The sequence below is a fragment of the Chionomys nivalis genome, chromosome 15, assembly GCF_950005125.1.
Source record: "Chionomys nivalis chromosome 15, mChiNiv1.1, whole genome shotgun sequence".
NCBI lineage: Eukaryota > Metazoa > Chordata > Mammalia > Rodentia > Cricetidae > Chionomys > Chionomys nivalis.
The window spans coordinates 67798003-67817423 of NC_080100.1; the positions used below are offsets into that span (position 1 = coordinate 67798003).

Here is a 19421-nt window from a genome sequence, read left to right on the forward strand (position 1 = left end):
TAGTTGAAGGTTCTATGGTGATATGCAAGATATTCATCAGTATGGCTATAGGATAGGTTCATTTCAGGTTCCCTATCGTCAGGTGCCCAAGGAACTAACTGGGGACATTGCCCTGGGCATCTGGTAGCCACTCCAAGTTCAAGTCTCTTGCCAACCCTTAGGTGGCTCCCTTAACTAAGATATGAGTTTCCCTGCTCCCCTATCCAACCTTCCTATATCCCCAATCATCCCGTTTCCCCAAGTTCCCCTCATCCTCTCCTTCACACTTTTCTCTCTCCATCTCCCCTTACCCCCATCCCACCCCACCCCCAAGATTCCAATTTTTTGCCCGGCAATCTTGTCTATTTCCCATAGCCAGGAGGATAACTATATGTTTTTCCTTGGGTTTGCCCTCTTGTTTAGCTTCTCTATCTGTGAGTTCTTTGTGTCCAGTTTATGCAACAGTCCAGGCAAGACCAGTTTCTTGCCCAAATGGCTATCAAACTCCAAAAGGAGCCTCTTCGATGCCCATCCTCCTCTTGAAGTAGCTTGGTGCTGCCAGGAGCAGACATGTCTCATTGTCATGAAAAGTCCTAAGTTATTAAAACATTTAAAATGCCATATTCTGCAGTCTTTGAAAGATATGAAGAATGCCTACCTAATTTAAATATATCTCTATATATCTAGAAAATCTAACTAACATGATTGCAAGCTTGACTATTATCGATGATTATCTATTAACCTATATTTTTAAATGAATTACACAATCATAGTATCTTAATCAAGATCAGAAATATACATATAACAAGATTGGCCTTAAATTAGTATCAGTAGACCAAGATTCTTTTCAATCCAAATTATATCTATATCATCTCCCCCTTTAAATGTAAAAAAACATTTATAAACAATATATGGTAACATGGGTGCAGTTTTTTTTCTCTCCAAACTGCTTCCTGCTGTATGGGGGTGCTGTTATTCAGAGCTTTCATGGTGTAACCTGTGTGCCAGGGTCATCTCAGTCGGCAGCTGAGTTAAGTAATTTTTTGAAGGTCTTCACTGCAACCTTTCAGAAGGGCGTGGTCTATCATACCATATTGGGATAGAAGCAATCCACAGGGTCTCATTCTCTGTGAAAACAAAAGGAGACCCTCTCCAAAGCATCATATCCTTAGAACCAAATTCTGAAATCATAATACCCTTATATCCATTCTGGTTTAGCTTGGCAGCCCATGTAATGAAATGTCTCTCTGTACTTAGCTCCTTCACGTCAAAAAGTTTAAAGAAAACACAATGTACATAATCCAGATTCTCTGTAAATTTTCCATTTTTACATGGCTTATTTTTTTATTTCTTTTTTAATCTATAACTATCTATAGTCTGTCTCTTTAAAGATTTTATCCCCCTTTTTTAAGACATTAACTTTATTCTCTATATTTTTATTCTTCTCTCTCCCAAGCCTACGTACACTCATCCAACATTGTGACCCATTTAAGTCTTTTATGTCTGAATCCGTCCTATTGTGAATCTGTAATTTTTTTACTATCCAGGAGCAGTTCTTAAAATGCTAAGCACTTCTTAAAAACTTAAGTTGCACCATGTAGGGGTAATACGGTACTGCCTGTTTACTGCCAGTCTAAACCTTAACTGTGCTGTTATTATGGTAATTACGATAGTTCCTGCCTGAGACCAGCACAGTTTAGCATGGCAGAGCTGAGCCGCTCCTGCCTCAGAGCCATTTGGTGCCCCTGAGCCGCACACAGTTCCAGGCACACAGCAATCCATATTGCCATCAAGCAAACCATAGCACTTTACTCCAAATGCTCCATTCAAAAGCTCTGTCTCCCACAGGAGCCAGAGATCACAATGGCGGCACAGCCCAGAAAGCCAGCATTTTAAAACAGCCAGTTTTTTCCTGCTGCTGACTCAGGAAAATTTCTTTGTGGCACACAACCCACAAACAGCAAAAAGTTGTCTTAAATTCTCTCTCTCTCCTTTTTAAGCCCTCGCAAGTTTTACATGGAGTTCATTACCATGTTGGGTGCCACTCTGTAGATGGACCAGCAGCGGGCCACTTCCCAGCCACTGGCTAGCTTTACCTGAAATAATTACACAGAAACTGTATTCTTTTGAACACTGCCTGGCCCATTAGTTCCAGCCTCTTATTGGCTAACTCTCTCATCTCGATTAACCCATTTCTAATAATCTATGTAGCCCCACAAGGTGTGGCTTACCAGGAAAGATCTTAACCTGCATCTGTGTCAGAAAGGAGAATCATGATGACTGCCTGACTTGGCTTCTTCCTCCCAGAATTCTATTCTGTCTACTCCACCCACCTAAGGGCTGGCCTATCAAAGGCCAAGCAGTTTCTTTATTAATTAACCAATGAAAGTGATAGATGACACTCCCACATCACCCATAGATCAATGCCTCATTCAGCCATCATCAGAGAAGCTTGCTCCTGCAGTAAGATAAGAACTAATACAGAGACACAACTGGGACCTTGGAACGTTCAGACCTAAATGGTATGTCTTCATCAAGATTTGGGGGTCAGGGAATTATGTGGAAGAGGAGGTAGAAAGATTCTGAGCATCAGAGGGGATAGAAGACTCCAAGGAAACAGTGCCTTCCAGACATAACAGAAATGACACGCATATAAACTCACAAACACTAGGGCAACAGGCACAGGACCTGCACAGGTTCAAGTCAGACTGAGTACCAGCACTGAGAGAGTAAGTGGACATAGCTCCTATGCCTAACTAATCAAGAAGCTACCTCCAATTGACAACCACTTATGAAGGAAGAAGTAATTTTCTCCATTGAAGAGAACTTACCAGGTATATTAACCACATACAAGTGTAGACCCTATGCCCAGTGGTAGAGGCCAACACACACACACACACACACACACACACACACCCCAAAACTAATTGGCACTGTTTTAGATTTTTTGGCTCATGTTGCTTTATATGGGCATTTTGTTTTGTCTTCATTGCCTTCTGCTTGTACAGTCCAGTTTCCAATTTTGTGTTTTTATGGAATTTGTTGTTATTCTGTGTATGTGTGTTTGTATGTGTTTAGTGTGTGTGTGTGTGTGCTTTATGTTTTGTTTAGGATATTTTTTAAGATACCTGTTTTCTAGAGAGAGAAAGAAAGGGCATGAAATTGGGTGGGTGGAGAAGAGGAAAGGATCTTGGAGGAACTGGGAGAGGGAAACCATGATCAGTATATATTGTATGGAAACTTCTTTTAGTTAAAAAGTTTCCCTCCAAAATTAAGTATTTAGAAAAATATTCAATTAAAAAAGTGAAAGACTTTTACAACAGATATTTCAAGATGTTGAAAAAGAAAATCACAGAAGATAGTAAATATGAAAACCTATTTTATGCTCCTGGGTAGGTAGAATTAATATTGTGAAATGTCTCAGTAGTCCTCATTGTCCACTATGAGGACTACTGAGAACTCAAGAACAATGGCAATGGGTTTTTGATCCCACTGCACGTAATGGCTTTGTGGGAGCCTAGGCAGTTTGGATGCTCACCTTACTAGACCTGGATGGAGGTGGGTGGTCCTTGGACTTCCCACAGGACAGGGAGCCCTGATTGCTCTTTGGGCTGACGAGGGAGGGAGACTTGATCAGGGGAGGGGGAGGGAAATGGGAGGCAGTGGTGGGGAAGAGGCAGAAATCTTTAAGAAATCAATCAATCAATAAATAAATAAAATAAAAAAAAAATATTGTGAAATGTCTATATTATTCAAATCAATATTAAAAAGAATTAATGCTAAACATATCAGAAACCCATGTCACATTTCAAAGGTATAGGAAAATCAATACAGAATTCATAACAGAACCACAAAAGAACACAAATTGCCAAAGCAATCCTTTTTGGAGGTATTATAATACCTGACCTCAAATAGTACTTCATAGAGTTATAGTGATAAAGATAGTTTGGTTCTGGCATAAAAATAGACAGATAGACCATTGGAATAGAAAAAGAGAACCTAGAAATAAAATGACAAACCTATTTCTACTTAATTTTTAATAAGGAAGTTTTGGCGGTTTGTATGAGAATGGTCCTAAAAGCTCAGATGTTTGAATGCTTGGCCTCCAGTTAGTGGAACTGCTTGAGAAGGATTAGTAGGTGTGGCCTTGCTGGAGGAGGTGTGTCACTAAGGGTGGGCTTTGAGTTTTCAAAAGCATACTCTAGGCCCAGGATCCTCTCTCTCTTTCTCGCTTTCTCTCTCTCTCTCTCTCTCTCTCTCTCTCTCTCTCTCTCTGCCTATGGATCAGGATGTGGCTCTCAGCTACTGCTCCAATGGCATGTGTGCCACCATGCTCCCTACCATGATGATAATGGACTAACATGTGACACTGTAAGCAAGTTTCCAGTTAAATGTTTTCTTATACAACAGTCATGATGTCTTTTCACAGCAATAGAACAGTTAAGACATGGGGTAAGGGATTGTCACATGAGGTAAAGAGTCCTCTTTGTCAGGGTGGTCAGAAAAAGAGACCTCTATTAAAATGGTATTTACCAACATATAAATCTGAATGAATGAGAGGAGGAGGGACGGATGAAACTTTCCACAAAAAGTTGGCCCAAACGGTGTTGTCCACCAATACTTATTGGTCTTATTTCCATGAGATCTGACAGCAATTAGCCAGTTGTGTGGGTGATTGGAAATCATGACACTGTGTAGAAGAGAAACTGAGTTCGTTTTCTTCAGTGTTGAGGGACTCGGCTTAATCAAGCTATATTTTCCAGTATGTCAGAAATTAAAGTGAGAAAATGTAGATACGATGAACTTCTGAATGTAATAAACTTACTCTCCCCATCCGTTGTTTGGGATCCAAGTCACGGATTCCAGCCTTTAGCATTGCTGATGATAGTTTGATTGTGTGATTCTTTCCTTGGTAACATCCCTAGTTTCCTCCCACTAAATGACAATAGCACCTCCCAGTGCTGAAATGAAAATTGTCAGACATTACTCCCACCCTGCAGTTGGCAGCCACTGGTCTAAATAGAAATTATCTTGTAACACCTGTTTTTGGTTGATGTTTTTCTTTCTTCCTTTCCATTCACTGCCTTCTCTCCTGTGTTTGGAGACAGTGTCTCATTACATAGCCCTGTCTTTTATCCAGTTTAATATGTAGACCAGCCTTGCCTTGAACTTGAGAACAACCCTCCAGGCTCTGCTCCCGAATTGCTAACACTTTCAGCTTATGCTTCTATTTTTTAATTATGAGTCCAAATACTTTTTTGGCAGCCAGAAAGATATAAACATGTCATACGTCCCTCATATCATTTGATTTCTAATGATTAACACCATAAACTAAGTTGTACCTTAATTTTATCAGAAAAATATCAGATCAATTATTACACACTATAAAATATCAGTCAACTACACACTATGGAGTAGTTTATCATCAGTGACAAACAGCATAATATTTGGCCTGTCCCACAGGAAGAGGTATCAGGAGATGGAACGGATACCATGACCCAGGCAGGTGGTTTGTCCTAAGTGTAGTATGTGGAAGGGCTGGAAGGAAACAATGGGAGACACAGGTCCATGCTGTGCTGTGGGAATGGAGTCAACACTTGCTGTGTAGGTGCCACCCAATCAGTTCTGGTTTTTGGCCATGATGCTCTCTGAGGACTAAGGGCTAAGAGTTTGCAGGTTAGGGAGGGCATCAAAGAACCACCAAACATCCTTGGGATGGCCCCGAAGCTGGCCCGTGGGACTTGTTCTGAATTCTCTCCTGAGGTCTTTGGTGGGTTTGGTGTCCTGGACAGGCTTGGGGTAGCCTGGTTTCTCTTGGTAGCCATTGTCAGGGATGCTGTGTCCTGGAGTACCTGGCACACAGGTAGAAGGTCCTGAAGCTGTGGCAGGAATTGTGGGTGGCTCCAGTAGTGTTAGGGAGCAGAGTGGAGTCCCAGGAGGCAGGTAGCTCTTGGTCACTCGCTCAGGCAGCCCAGTCCACTCACAGATTCTCAGTGCCCAGATGAAGAACTCTACCCAGCCAAGCCGACACTGGCACGTAATGAATAGTTCCCAGAATGTATCATGGTCCCCTAGTTGCTTGTAGGAAGCCCGCAGTCAATCCTGGTAGCTGGCTGTGAGGCAGAGCAGGTAAGACAGAATCTCCAAAACGTCAAGACAACAAAACTTGCTGTGGTTTGTTGTGCCCAGATTATGACCCCCAGAGAGAGACCCCCAGAGAGGCCCAGACTGTATTAAGAAAGGTTTAGTCAGCATAATGCAAACATGTTTGGAACCCATCTCTGACCCCGCTGCAGTGAGGTAGAGAGAAGTTGTATCTCTTATGTGGGGTAAGCTTTTAAAGGTGTAACTACAAAGAGGCTTTTTGAAGCTGCTTTTGGCACGGATGCATGGTCCTTTGCTCTCTTCATCCTTCTTTGTTAGAGAGCAAAGCCACACCGTCTGAGTCAGGCCATCCTTATCACCAGATGGGCCTATCCTGACTCTGTATTCTGCTTTGTATTCTCCTGAGTCGGGAGGGGCCACTGTCCTTCCTGGGAGCATGAAGCTAGCCTGGGGTTTCTAATTTTAAAACATTTTGCTAGGAGTTTTTTTCTCGACCCTTTGAGAATAAGGGGTGAGGGTCCCACATGGTTGTCACAGATATACTTGAGGTCTTGATCTCAACAGATGTCATGGCTGCTCAGCTTCTGGAGTGGACTCTGGCCCTGAGAAAGATAGGATGGATGAGAAGAAACCAGATTAGCCAACCAACAAATCTTTACAGTGTACAAAAGAGTTATCCCACAACTCAGAAGCCTCCATGCTTCCTCTCCTTCCTTCTCAGATCTGCATGTCCCCTGTGTGCCACTCAGCCACTCCACAGTGACTTTTTATATTAAATTCTACCTGCTTAAAATGCTTTTAACCTCTGAAATAACATTAACTTCCAGTTTTTAAAATCTTCTGTTGTTTGTTAATGTTCTTACAGTTCACAGTGTCAGCAGCCTTTTCTGTAAGTCTGTTGCTTGTTGGTTTGTTTGTTCTTTGTTTTGTTACATGACTAACTCACACAAATGATGCCTCCAGCAGTCTCAAATCCATCCACACAGATTCACCGGGCAGAGAACATAATGATTTGCCAGGGAACACGCTCCCTTAGACCCTTCTCTCCAAGCTATGCTTGGGGCTCCCACCCCTTCCTCTTTTTATTCTTCCCATGCCTCAGAGTGGGGTTCACAAAGCAATGGTCAGCAAACTCAGGCAGCTGAACTGGCCAGAGGTGATGCATTTCACATTTCTGAATAATGTTTGTAAGAATTATACAGCATGACCTGAAAATATTCTGTGGGATTTGACTCTGGGTATACACAAACACAGCTTGATCAGAGCACAGCTCTGTGCTTTGTTTGTGTTCCTTCTGGCTACTCTGATACCACAGTGGCAGCATTGTTTGACACAAAACAAAAGGTTACAGACCTGAAACACTGTCTTTCTGGCTCTTTACAGAAAAGATCTGTCACTCCACCATGAAGTGACCTGAGTATTTCTTTCCCTCACACAGTAAACTCAAGCCCTGAGTGGATATCCACACGGATGATACCAACGTGCATTTCTATGTGAGAATGTTATCAGTGAGATTACAATACACCTATCACCATGTAATTTATATTATGGGATATATGAAGGACAGAGGCTGGACTGAACCCCCATATCCCAAGTTATCCTATAATTACTTACCCAGGCACATGGGACCATTATCTTACTGTATCATTTTAATGCTAAATTTCTTAATTCACTCATCAAAATTGTTTTCCTTAGATTTAGCTCACTTTCTACAAATGTGTATGAAGAAATTGAAAACAATCAAAAATGGACAGAAAATCAGTTTATCAAGTACAGAAAAGACCACCTGGGTCATATAAATGAATGTCTGAAGGTTGTGCAGGAAAAGCTGGTAAGGGGTTCTGCCATTTCATGGTTGCTGTCCTCGTGGTGGTTTGGGTGGCTGCCCCATCCTTGACATTAATCTCTGCTGCATGGGAGCATATTTGAATTTTAACACCTCTGTAGGAGCCCGGTGCCTGCCTTTGGTCAAGGAAGCACTTCTGCAGATGTAGGAGCCCAGGTTTCCCAAAGTATGCTCTCCCTGGTATAGCAACAACAAACAACATGAAAACCTTCCTCAGCCCAAACCTAAGAATCCGTGTCCTGGGGTCCTCCATCAGGAATCCAATGGCTCTGGACAAGTTCCCTAGGTGAAATTTTGCCTCATGACAATTTGAGAGCTTCTGACAGACATGAAGTTTATGCTACCTTGAGCAGATGCAAAGTTTTGGGGTTTTTTTGTTTTGTTTTTGTTGTTGTTGTTCTTGAGAGAGGATCTTAGTATGTAGCTCTGGTTGACATGGAACTCATCATGTAGACTGGGCTGGCCCAGAGTTCACGGGGATCTGCTTATCTCTACCTCTTGGCTGCTGGGATCATGTCTGGAATAGATTCAAAGTTTTAAGAACTCTTTGCCTTATCAGACGATGAGAAGAAACTCCCAGTCTAGAGTGAGTAACAAGGCATTTGAGTGACATACCTATGTCCAGGCTTCTTTCTCCCACTCAGGCTGGCACTCCATGTCTGCAGAGAAGGACAGCACAAAGTCTATGCGGGCCGTGGCTGCCTGCCTACTGGCTGTATAAATCCAGTTCTGAGAAGTTCATTAGCAGGGCGCCAGCAGTGCAGTAAACAATGTCCTTAGCCCACACCTGAATCTGCACATAGCCGAGTGAGGTAGGGGGCCAGGAACTGCACGAAATCTACAGCTTATCGCTGCTGTGACTATCAAAGCCTATGTAGTAGATTCAGGGCTGCCGAGTGAGCCTGCTCGTTCAACTCCAAAAGCACCCAGATCCCTCTAGAAGGTTTCTCTAGGTCATCCTATGAGGAAGAGAAAGACTGAACCCACCATTCCTGGAGCACGTAGCAGGAAACAGATTCAGAGGAGCCATGCCATTTGTGCTCAGTCCCTCCTCCCTTACTCTCTATGGCTGCTGCTGTGCCCCCACTCACACGGGCTAAGCTTCCCTACTGTACTAGCTCCTGAGCTCCATCATAGATCAATTAAGTCAGAACTTCTTGGGGGAGGGTATGACCTACGGGTTGTAGAAAAATGAACAGCTAGGGAAAGTCAACCCTTCCCGCTGATTGGGGTCCACATAGGATGCAGACTCCTATGGAGTTGGGGTTAGTTCTAACACTTAGGAGCATTTCCAAGGAGCTCAGAGAAGGCAGTATCTACTATCTTCCTTGTGATACTACTTTAAACACCAGACTACAGTTCCAAACCTTCCAGGCACTTTAGCAACTCCAAGCGTTCTACATGTATAGCACAAGAGCCCAGAAACAACCAAGTCAAACAAAGGAATTAACTCACATTCATTGACCACAGTTTGAGACAAAGTGTTGGTGTTTTCCATGGGAAACCAGCACTGTCTATAAGCCCAAGCTGTTCCTCTTTTCCCAAGAGGTATATCACATGATCTCTCTTTTAGGAAAAGTCTGAGATAAAAACAGAAGAAAAAGTGTTGCAGCTTTCAAGCAACTTGGAGAACTATATTAACTCCCAGAAACAGGAAGCAGAAGTAAACAAAATAAAACTCATAGAAAATAAACTATCGAAGAGGATGAATCAGATGGAAAAACGGATCTGGGGCGAATTAGAGAGGATGCAAAGTGATTACCAATCAGGTGAGCAGGGGAGAGCGGGCCTTCCTTTCCCGCCTCAGTTTCCCCCAAGTTCCTACTTTCAGCGGTCTTGTCATTAGAGACATGGTCACACATTTAATCTGGTTTCCCTAACCTTCTTACAGAGTACTGAAAGGTACGGAAATGAGCAGACGGTCTTTATTTCCACTTGACGCTGTCACATGCCTACCATTGCTCTGAGAACATTTACTTTCTAAGATCTCTGCAACATAGAACTTGTGAGAGCAAGTTCTGGAGCTCACAAAGACCTGACTTGTGGCTCCATTGTGAACTTAGAAGAAAATATTTTAAATATCTCCCGCAAGATAAAATTATTTCACTAGCCAGTAAGTTTACAGAGAGGGGTGTTCTGTGAACACGCCTTAAAGGCCTTAAAGGGTCTCAAGGACTTATTTAGGTATAAAACGTGGATACAGAACAGATTACATGCCTCTGCAATCCAGTTGCTGTGTCCTGCTGTGCTGTCCAGGGGAGCTGGGGCCCAACCACCTGAGCCAGAAAGCAAGAGCATGTGACTCCTCTCCCTTAGCTTTTAAGTGGTACATATGCAGACAAGACCATTCATGGGTGACCCGAGGCTGCAGCAGGTGGGAGATACACCATGCACAGAGAGAGCTTGGGTATAGAAATTATTTAGTAAGTATTGGGAAGGGCATAAGAATCAAGAGTTATGGGGTGGGAGAAAGTGAGGGGGGGGCAGAGAGTGGAAAGAAAGAGTGGGGAGAGAGAAAGAGATGAAGAGGAGGCAGGAGATCCCCTTGCCTAGGAGGGAAAGGGAAGGTTGGGAGTGGGCAGGGCTTGTCTCTTAAGGGGATAGGTTACACAGGTGTCAGGGCAGGCCAGCAGATTTACTACAACAACCATGCCCTAGGGCTTGCTGCCCCAAAGGTCATTGACTAAACTTTTTGAGGAAGACCCTCTGCAAAATCTCCAGTAGAACTGGATGGCCCAGATGATCCAACGTTTTAGAGGACTTCTGTTGCAGCTTCCTCTGAGTTCTACATCCAGAACATCTTCAAGACTGCTGGCTGAGATGATCCAGCCTTGTAGACTGTTCCAGTCGGGACTTGATCATAATCTAAGTTTTCTTCGGGTCCCCATATGATTATCAGCACCCCCAGTCAGCATGAAGTAGCCTAGAAAACTATACCCACATTCCCCCCCAAAATGGATTATGGATGTTTGTCTTTGTTTAGTATGTTGGTTACAAGTTGTTATGGATAAAAATCAGGGAAAAAGCTAAACAAAAGACATTAGATTCAAAGTTCTTGTTTTGAAATGAAAAAAGAAAGGAGATTAGATATGATAGGATAAAAGGATAGATTATTGAATCTACTCTGAAAAGAAAAAAGGGAAGATAAAGATTTAATATAAAATGGTAGATTATTGAATCTACTTTTAAAAATCAACTATTAGTTTTAAATGTTTTACATTGGATTGGACTTTTGTATATTGTATATAAATTTTGTATATTGATACAAATTTGAGATTAATGTTTGTTAGAACATACTGTACATACATTTCTACTCTTGTTTCTAGTATTGTACCTATAGAACTCATTTAACAATGTAACATAAATTTCTAGTAGTTGAAAATTATTATTATTATTTAGGATATTAAGAAAATATAGATTAGAAGTTAATCACCTAGGATAATCGAACTTGTAGTCACATTAGGTGTTTTTTCAAGGTCAAACAAAAATACATTTTAGATAGACATGTATTTTCAAATACTTCAGAGTTCTACAGAATATGGCATTTAAGATTCTTTAATAACCTAGGTTCTAGTTTTTTTTATGACAATGAGACATGTCTGCTCCTGGCAGCCCCAATCTACTTCAGAGAAGATGATGGGCATCGAAGAAACTCCACATGGAGTTTACTTTCTTTGTGGCAAAAGTAACCCACTGGCCAAGAAAATGACCCTGCCTCAACTTCTGACAGTATGCTGTCCTAATTAGATAAGCAGGACACAAAACATCCTGCTTCCCAGAAGAGTCTGTCAAATATGCTAGGCCTGTAGGATGAAAATGGATGATGCCCCAATGTTGCAGAGGAACTTTGGGTGACTGTCCAGGCAGCCAGCTGTTTCTGCCATTACTCACTTTTGGAAGTCACTCGCTTGCACTTCCTGCTTACTCAGTTAATATTATTTCCTTCTTGGGTCTCTGAGGTAGTTAAAGACTAGATAGTTATAATCTCCCTTGTTTATGAGACACAGAAAAGAAATTCACTAAAGAAATATAAAGTATGTAAGGTTAAAAGATATCAAAAGATAGGTTTGGATGGTAATGCAAGTTATGATAGAAAGTAAATTAGGTTCAAAACTTTGGACTCACCAAGAAAGGATAGATATGGAGTATTTTCTCTGAATTTGTTGAATGCAAATGGACCAGACATTGTTGCTATATTCATTGCCTATGTAGATTATATAGTTATTGTGCTTATTGTATATAGTTTTTCTTATATTATTATATTTCTTATTTTATTTATTTATTATATTATTAATTAATTTATTAATATTAATTAATATATTATTAATTATATTATTATTTTCTTATATTATTATATTGTTTTAGACAAAAAGGGGAAATGTAATGGTATTTCATTTGTATTTTAATAAATAAAGCTTGCCTGAAGATTAGAGAGTAAAACAGCCCCACTGATCAGTCTTACAGCAGGCAGTGGTAACACATACCTTTAATTTCAATAGCCACATTAGTTGCCATAGAAACTGGGTGATCCATGGTTTTAATCCCAGTGGTGCACACCTTTAATCCAGTCCTAGAGAGGATTATAAAATAGGAGGAGACAGTCTCTCCAGCACAATCTCATTCTGAGACTCCTTGAGGCAGAATTGCCATTCCAAACTGAGGTTGAGGTAAGAGCCAGTGGCTGGCTATTTTGCTTTTTCAGATCTTCAGGTTGAACCCCAATTTTTCTCTCTGAGTTTTTAATTAATCATGCTTCAGGATCAAAATCCTATAACCGTCCTTTTATCTAAATAAGAAGGTTTTTATTCTAACATAAAACAATCTACAATAACAGCAACTACCAAGCATTGTGTAGAAGAAAGGTAATAATATAAGCAAAGATGAAACCAACAACATAAGCAAGAAACACATTCTAAATATCCAGGCCATAGTAATTAGCAAAAAAAAAAATGTCCTATCCTGGAGAGACTAAGTCTTATGCCCTAGCTAAGATATGAGAGAATTGTGACTGTAACTATCTAATCTTCAACCCCATCAAAAACCTGAGAAGGAAAATAATATTACTTGAGAAAGCAGGAATTGCAAGCAAGCAACTTCCAAAAGATGTAACAACTGACAAAAATAGCTAGCTGCCTGGACAATCAACCAATGACTTTCTGCAATGTTACAGCAAGGACCTAGAATATCTAACAGCCATTTTCAGAAGCAGGAAAATTGGAAAGACTGTCCTACCCTGCCTTGGCAAGGTTCAGCAGTCGGGTTTCCTTGTGTCCTTGACTGGTTTGAAGAGCATGCTTACTGTCAGCAGTCAAGTCAAGGGCAATGTTTGCCCGATAGGCCAGTTTTGCCAGGAAGTACACAAGCTCCACATGGAGTGTCTCTGGGGCCCAGCATCCTCTTGGGAATAGACTGGTGCTGCCAGGAGCAGCAGTGTCTCACATCAACAGAATTCTAAGTTATTAAAACATTTAAATGTCATATTTTGTAGGTCTTTGAAACGTTTGAAGATTACCTATCTATATGGAATATATCCTTATACATCTAGAAAACCTAATATAAGTATGACAAACATGAGTGACCACTAACCTGTAATTCTTAATACCCCATATAGCTTAAAGACTAAAGCTTTACATTGTAAAAATAAACAATCTGTAAACAGATGAATAGCATAAGGACAATGATCTCAAAATTGTGATAATATATAGAAATATCTATATCAGAAGTAGAAATATGCTGGGCGGTGGTGGCGCATGCCTTTAATCCCAGCACTTGGGAGGCAGAGGCAGGCGGATCTCTGTGAGTTCAAAACCAGCCTGGTCTACAAGAGCTAGTTCCAGGACAGGCTCCAAAACCACAGAGAAACCCTGTCTCGAAAAACCAAAAAAAAAAAAAAAAAAGAAGTAGAAATATATAGTACAATATGACAAAATCCCTTAATTTGCATCAATATACAAAATATCTTAAATAGAAGTAGAAACATACATACAATATGACAGAAACAATTTTACATTTGTATCAAAATACAAACATATTGTAAACAGAAGTAAGAACATATACAATATGACAAATATAATTTTAAATTTGTATCAATATATAAATTATCTTAGACAGTCATGCAAATGTAATTTTACAGATGGGAAAGAAACCAGTTTTCACAATAAATCCAGATTCCAGCTAAGCTGTTATGAACTAATTCATCTTTGTATATTTTAAGATTTGTCCTAATAGAATTTCATGGGCTTTGAGTTAAATGATGAACAATTGTGGAAGGACTGCTGAGGGCAGATTTGGGGTTGGAGAGATCCAATGGATTGTTTTAGTATATCTATTCTCTTTTCTTCTAGGATTCAAATCAATTCATGACTCCATCAGCTCTCTCCAACATATACAGAAAACAAAAATGGATTTAGAGAAATATAAAGTACAGAAAGACCTGAAGAAACTACAGCGTAAAATTGTGGAACTCCAGGAAGTATAACTTTGAAGTTACTCTCTCTTCCACTAGCTAGTTGTGAAGAAGAGAATTAAGATCTTTAGGATGTTGACTTCTAGTGTTTCTTATCACCTCCTAAAGAAATTGATATACCAGCAAAAAGGCACAATAAATCAAAAAGCTTCATGATGTCTTTATTAATGAAATATTAAGTTATATCTTTAGATGCACATTTTAAATTTTTATTTGCCCACAAACAAGGGAGGAGCAATCTATACCTAAGTTGAGCTTCGTGGCAGAGCAGTGATGAACTAGACTCCTGACTGCCAGAAAATAGCAGCAAATGTGTGGTTACAGCCTGTTGTGCATTACAGCAAACTTTATCTCCTTTTCAAAAGAAACATTTCTATTTTTTAGCAATAGCATTCAAGATCCAAATACTTTACACATTTACAATCAAATTACTTCAGAAACTATAAGGGAAGCATCTGTGGGATGTATACATCAGAAGGCTAATTTACAACTTCCGACCCAGAAAATGTTCTTTTCTAAGAAAATCAATGTCTATAGAAAGTCTAATTTATACATATTTAAAATTTATTGTTATTGTACTTAGTATGTGTCAGAATTGTAAGTAATAACCCTAAAAATTAAAATAATACACTAGCTTCCACTAAAAATATTCCACAACATTCTGCTATGTGGTAAATTCAGAAGTACCTCAAAAGCATTGATTTTCTATCAACTCAAAACACAGTTTAGGTGCAGAGCTGTTATGGTTTCATATCTGTTTCTGTGATAAAACATCCTAACAAAAAAGCAGCTTTAGGGGAGAGAATGGTTTCTTTGGCTTACAGCTCAGTGCAGAGAAACTGAGCAGCAAGAGCTTGAAGCAGTCATCCCAGCACACAGTTAGGGATGGAGAGAAATGAACGCACTGATGGAGGAAGGTCATTGGTTAAAAAATAAAGAAACTGCTTGGCCCTCATAGGTTAGAACATAGGTGGGTGGAGTAAACAGAACAGAATGCTGGGAGGAAGAGGAAGTGAGCTCAGATGCCATGCTCCCCTCTCCCGGGTAGATGCAGGGCAGCTCCTCTCAGAGGCAGACACGATGAAGTAAGCCGCCGGGTCAGACATGCTGAATCTTTCCCGGTAAGACTGGTGCTACACAGATTATTAGAGATGGGTTGATCGGGATATGAGAATTAGCCAGTAAGGGCTAGAGCTAATGGGCCAAGCAGTGTTTAAAAGAATACAGTTTGTGTGTTGTTATTTTGGGGCATAAGCTAGCCAGGCGGCCCAGGAGCTGGGGTGGCAGGAACACAGCCCGCAGCTCCCCACAACAACACACAAACCTTTCACATGCTTTCTTGTGTTCAGCTGTCTCCACTCCCCCACAGTTTAGGACCCCCACCTAGAGTACCACTCACTAGGTATAGTCTTCCTACACCAATTAACTTAAAACAGTTCCCTACAGATATGTCCACGGGCCGACTGAACTATAGGTCTCTCACTGGGGTGCCTTTTTCTGGGTGAGTCTAGGTTGTGTCAAGTTAATATTAAAGTTAATCATTACAAGAACCATTGGTATAAAGCATTTATATTTATGAAAAATAAAAGCAAAATATTTGTGGCATACACTATTTGTGCTGGAATAAGAACTAATTTCTATTCAGAGAATTCTGCAAACCTGACAAGGGACCTCATTAGCAGATTTAGGAACTTTCTTGGGTTTCCAGAACAACAACAGTTTCTCCCATAATAAAGAACAAGTTTACCTCACAAATATTTTACCTACACCCACTTCTCTAATGTTTTAACCATGTAAAACATCTCCATTTATTGTTATCAGTATATACACAGTATATATACAGTATATACTGTAATTGGAGGGAATTTCATAGTAGATTTAAGAGTTCAAAACATGAAAGTCTACTTTGTAATCAAATGTCATGCTAGGATCAAGATCTGATACAAATGTTACAAATGTTTGTAAATCATCAAAAAAATACATTCAAAATTTTATTTTCAAAATGGTCACAGGATATGTACAGGTAGCAGAATATAATAACCAGTGGAAGTATAAAAATGTTTAACTTCAATATTAAAGAAAAAATCAAAGGAGCTATTTATACTTGATAATATTGCATGGACAAGAGAGACAAAGCAAAAATTCTCAGTAAGTACTAGTAAGCCTATAAACTGGTACAGTGACTTAGAGGGCAATTGGGAAGCATCTATTAAATGTTGTCTTCCTTTCCTCCCTTCAAGTCCCGACTGTATCATGCACATACCCTTCAGACCTACAATTCCAAACCATAAGTTCACATTATAGACAAAACGCTCCCAAAGACCTTCTAAACACACATCCAGGACTCGTGCCCAGGGCTTCTGAAGCTGAAGAACCTGTGAAGGGTATACAACATTTAACCTCTGTTTAGGGGACAGCAGAGCACTGGACCTCTCTCCCCTTGCATTCTTCCACTTAAGTTCACCCAAGAATCTTACCTGCTTGAATAAGCGCTTTTTATGAGAGGTCAAGACAGAGGCATGACATGTATTCCATGTTGAATGTGTTTGCTTAATCATTTAGGAAATGTTGGACTCCTCTCCCCCAAATGCAGGCTAATGCTGGAGCACTGTAACTCTGCAATCATATGCAGAATATATGATAAAGTGGCTCGTATGCTTTTATATACACAGTCTTGGATACTGTAAGGGTACTAGTGTCTTCCAGAATTTATTCTCCTTTATTAGAACCTGCTCCTGGAAAAATCTCTCAACATTAGTAGTAGCAGTGACTAAAGCGGGAGTGGGGACTACATCAAATGATAAGGTTTGCACACACCAAAACATGAGAGAACAGTGTGGGGCCACAGAGATGACTCAGAGGATGAAAACATTTGCTGCGTTGTGATCCCAGCACCCACATAGAAAGTTGGCATGTCCACATCTGCCTTGCAGTGGGCTGAGACATGAGGATCTCTTGAGTTTATTGACACGGGTATAACCCCAGGTTCCATGAAAGACCCTGTCTCAAGGGAATGAGGAGAAAAGCAACAGAAGGGATACTTAGCTGTGTGTATAAGCACATGCATGTGTGTACACACATACACCGCACAGAGAACTGCAGAATATGGAAACATGGCTGTCCTTTGACATCAGCAGGTATGATAATCCATGCATATTGAACTCTCATGTAAAATCATGTAGCATTTGCTGAAACCTGTATATTTTATTTGTTCCAGTGTTGGAGTGACTCCAAGATTTCATGTATACTACACATATACTCTACAATCCAGCCACATGCCTTGCCATACATGTTCTTTAAAACCTCGCTAGATTACTTATATCTAATGCAATGTCAGTGTTACATAGTTTTGCTAAACCGGTTTTGTTGTTGTTGTTCAATACAGGTTCAACTTTTAAAACGTTTTTTACCTATGGTGGAATCCACAGATGAGTAACCTGCCGATACAGAGGGCAGGATTCATATTTAAACCATATATTTGATAGCAGGCTAATACCTGATCTTATGACAGTAACAGTCTATGGAAAAGGCCAATAATTACATTTGCAAATACATGGGCAAAGTTATGACAAATGTTAAGGCGAGGGGAGCAGAGGGGACACAGGTCTGGAGGGCAAGAAATTTAATATAGTCAGAGCCTAACATGTGTCCTGGGAGACAGGGAAAGGAGGAAAATGCAGGGAATGGGGGAGAGACTACGAGCTGGACAACGTAGGGGTGTGGGGGAACCAACCACAAAAGCCTTGTAATTCATGTAGAGAAAACAGGCTTTCTACTAAGGACTCCAGATAGGCCCCAAGCAATTTAAATAGAAGAGTAACTAACATTACTAGATTCGTACTTGACATTGCTTTGCCTGGTGTATGTGGAACAGACAGGGTGGAAGAAGCACATTTGAGCTGCGAAAAAGGGAACTCATGCAGCAGGGCAGGGACTGTGCACCCAGGTTATTTGGGACAAATTACGTGTCCAGTGGTTCATGAGAAAAGTGGCATCTGGACAAAATCTAGATGGAAATTAGCTTTTTGGAAGTCACCAGCAAAGAAAAGGCTACTGGAGTTATGAGTGGAAAAGACTTGCCTGGGAGTGGGTACCACGGGGGTGTGAACACTGTGAGGGGAAGAACCAGGTGCTGAAGGAACCACATGCCCAGAGAAGATGTAACGATGATACAGCAGAAGAGGTGGCGTTGACAAGAGGCAGTGTCGTCTTCGAGGGTTGTGGTGACTCATTAGCATTCTACTGGCACTGCTTCAAGAATTGTAAGATTCCGCCTGCCAAAGATGGCTGCTCCTCCAGTGTAAACAAGTACAGAACAACTTAAGTGCTGTCTTTATTGCTCCTCTATTTTATACATAAATACATTGCCCTTTCAAACACAGGGGGTGATGAGTTCCCCTTTCTTTGGAAGACCCTGCTTTTCTCTTCAGGTTCCTTTCTAGAACACAGATTGTGCCAAATTGTTATGGTATGTTCTTAATACAGCTTGTTAGAACAACTAATGTGTGCACATATGTATGCACACACACACACACACAACTCTTCCACATTTCTTTGAATTACAGCAATTAAGAGAAACGGACACCATCAGCAATGATCATTTAGGTACATTCTACTTGCCTAAAAGTACAAATTCAGGAATGAGCTTTTCCGATTCTTCTAATTTTCCCCTAAAGTGGGAAAACTTACTGCACAAAGTTGTGAGATTGAATGAATGCATTGGCACACAGTAGGTATTCAGTCTCTCTCTCTGTGTGAGTTCTTGGGTACTGAAGGCCTGGTGGGAAATGGCTATTACAGAAAGTGTACATGATCATGAACGTTCATGGCTGATGCAAATGTTTGGCTGCTGTCATGTCAAGATACTAGATGTCATTTCTTGTTTGTTTTTTATTAATTTTTTTAATTAAAAATTTCTGCATCCTCCCCGCCTTTTTCCCTCCCCCTCCCCCTACCCCCCACTCCTCTCTGCCCTCCCTCTCCAGTCCAAAGAGCAGTCAGGGTTCCCTGCCCTGTGGGCAGTCC

At 40.7% G+C, this 19421-nt stretch overlaps 1 protein-coding gene across 1 annotated transcript in view; it reads left to right on the top strand.

Moving 5' to 3' along the window:
- Fam81b (family with sequence similarity 81 member B) overlaps positions 1-14524 on the top strand; it is a 72288-nt gene extending 57764 nt beyond the window's left edge. The window contains exons 7-9 of the mRNA XM_057789517.1: positions 7780-7915; positions 9504-9699; positions 14275-14524. Of these exons, the coding sequence (XP_057645500.1) occupies positions 7780-7915; positions 9504-9699; positions 14275-14408 (466 nt within the window). The 3' untranslated portion in view covers positions 14409-14524. The remainder of the gene's footprint in view (positions 1-7779; positions 7916-9503; positions 9700-14274) is intronic.
- Positions 14525-19421: the final 4897 nt, after the last annotated feature.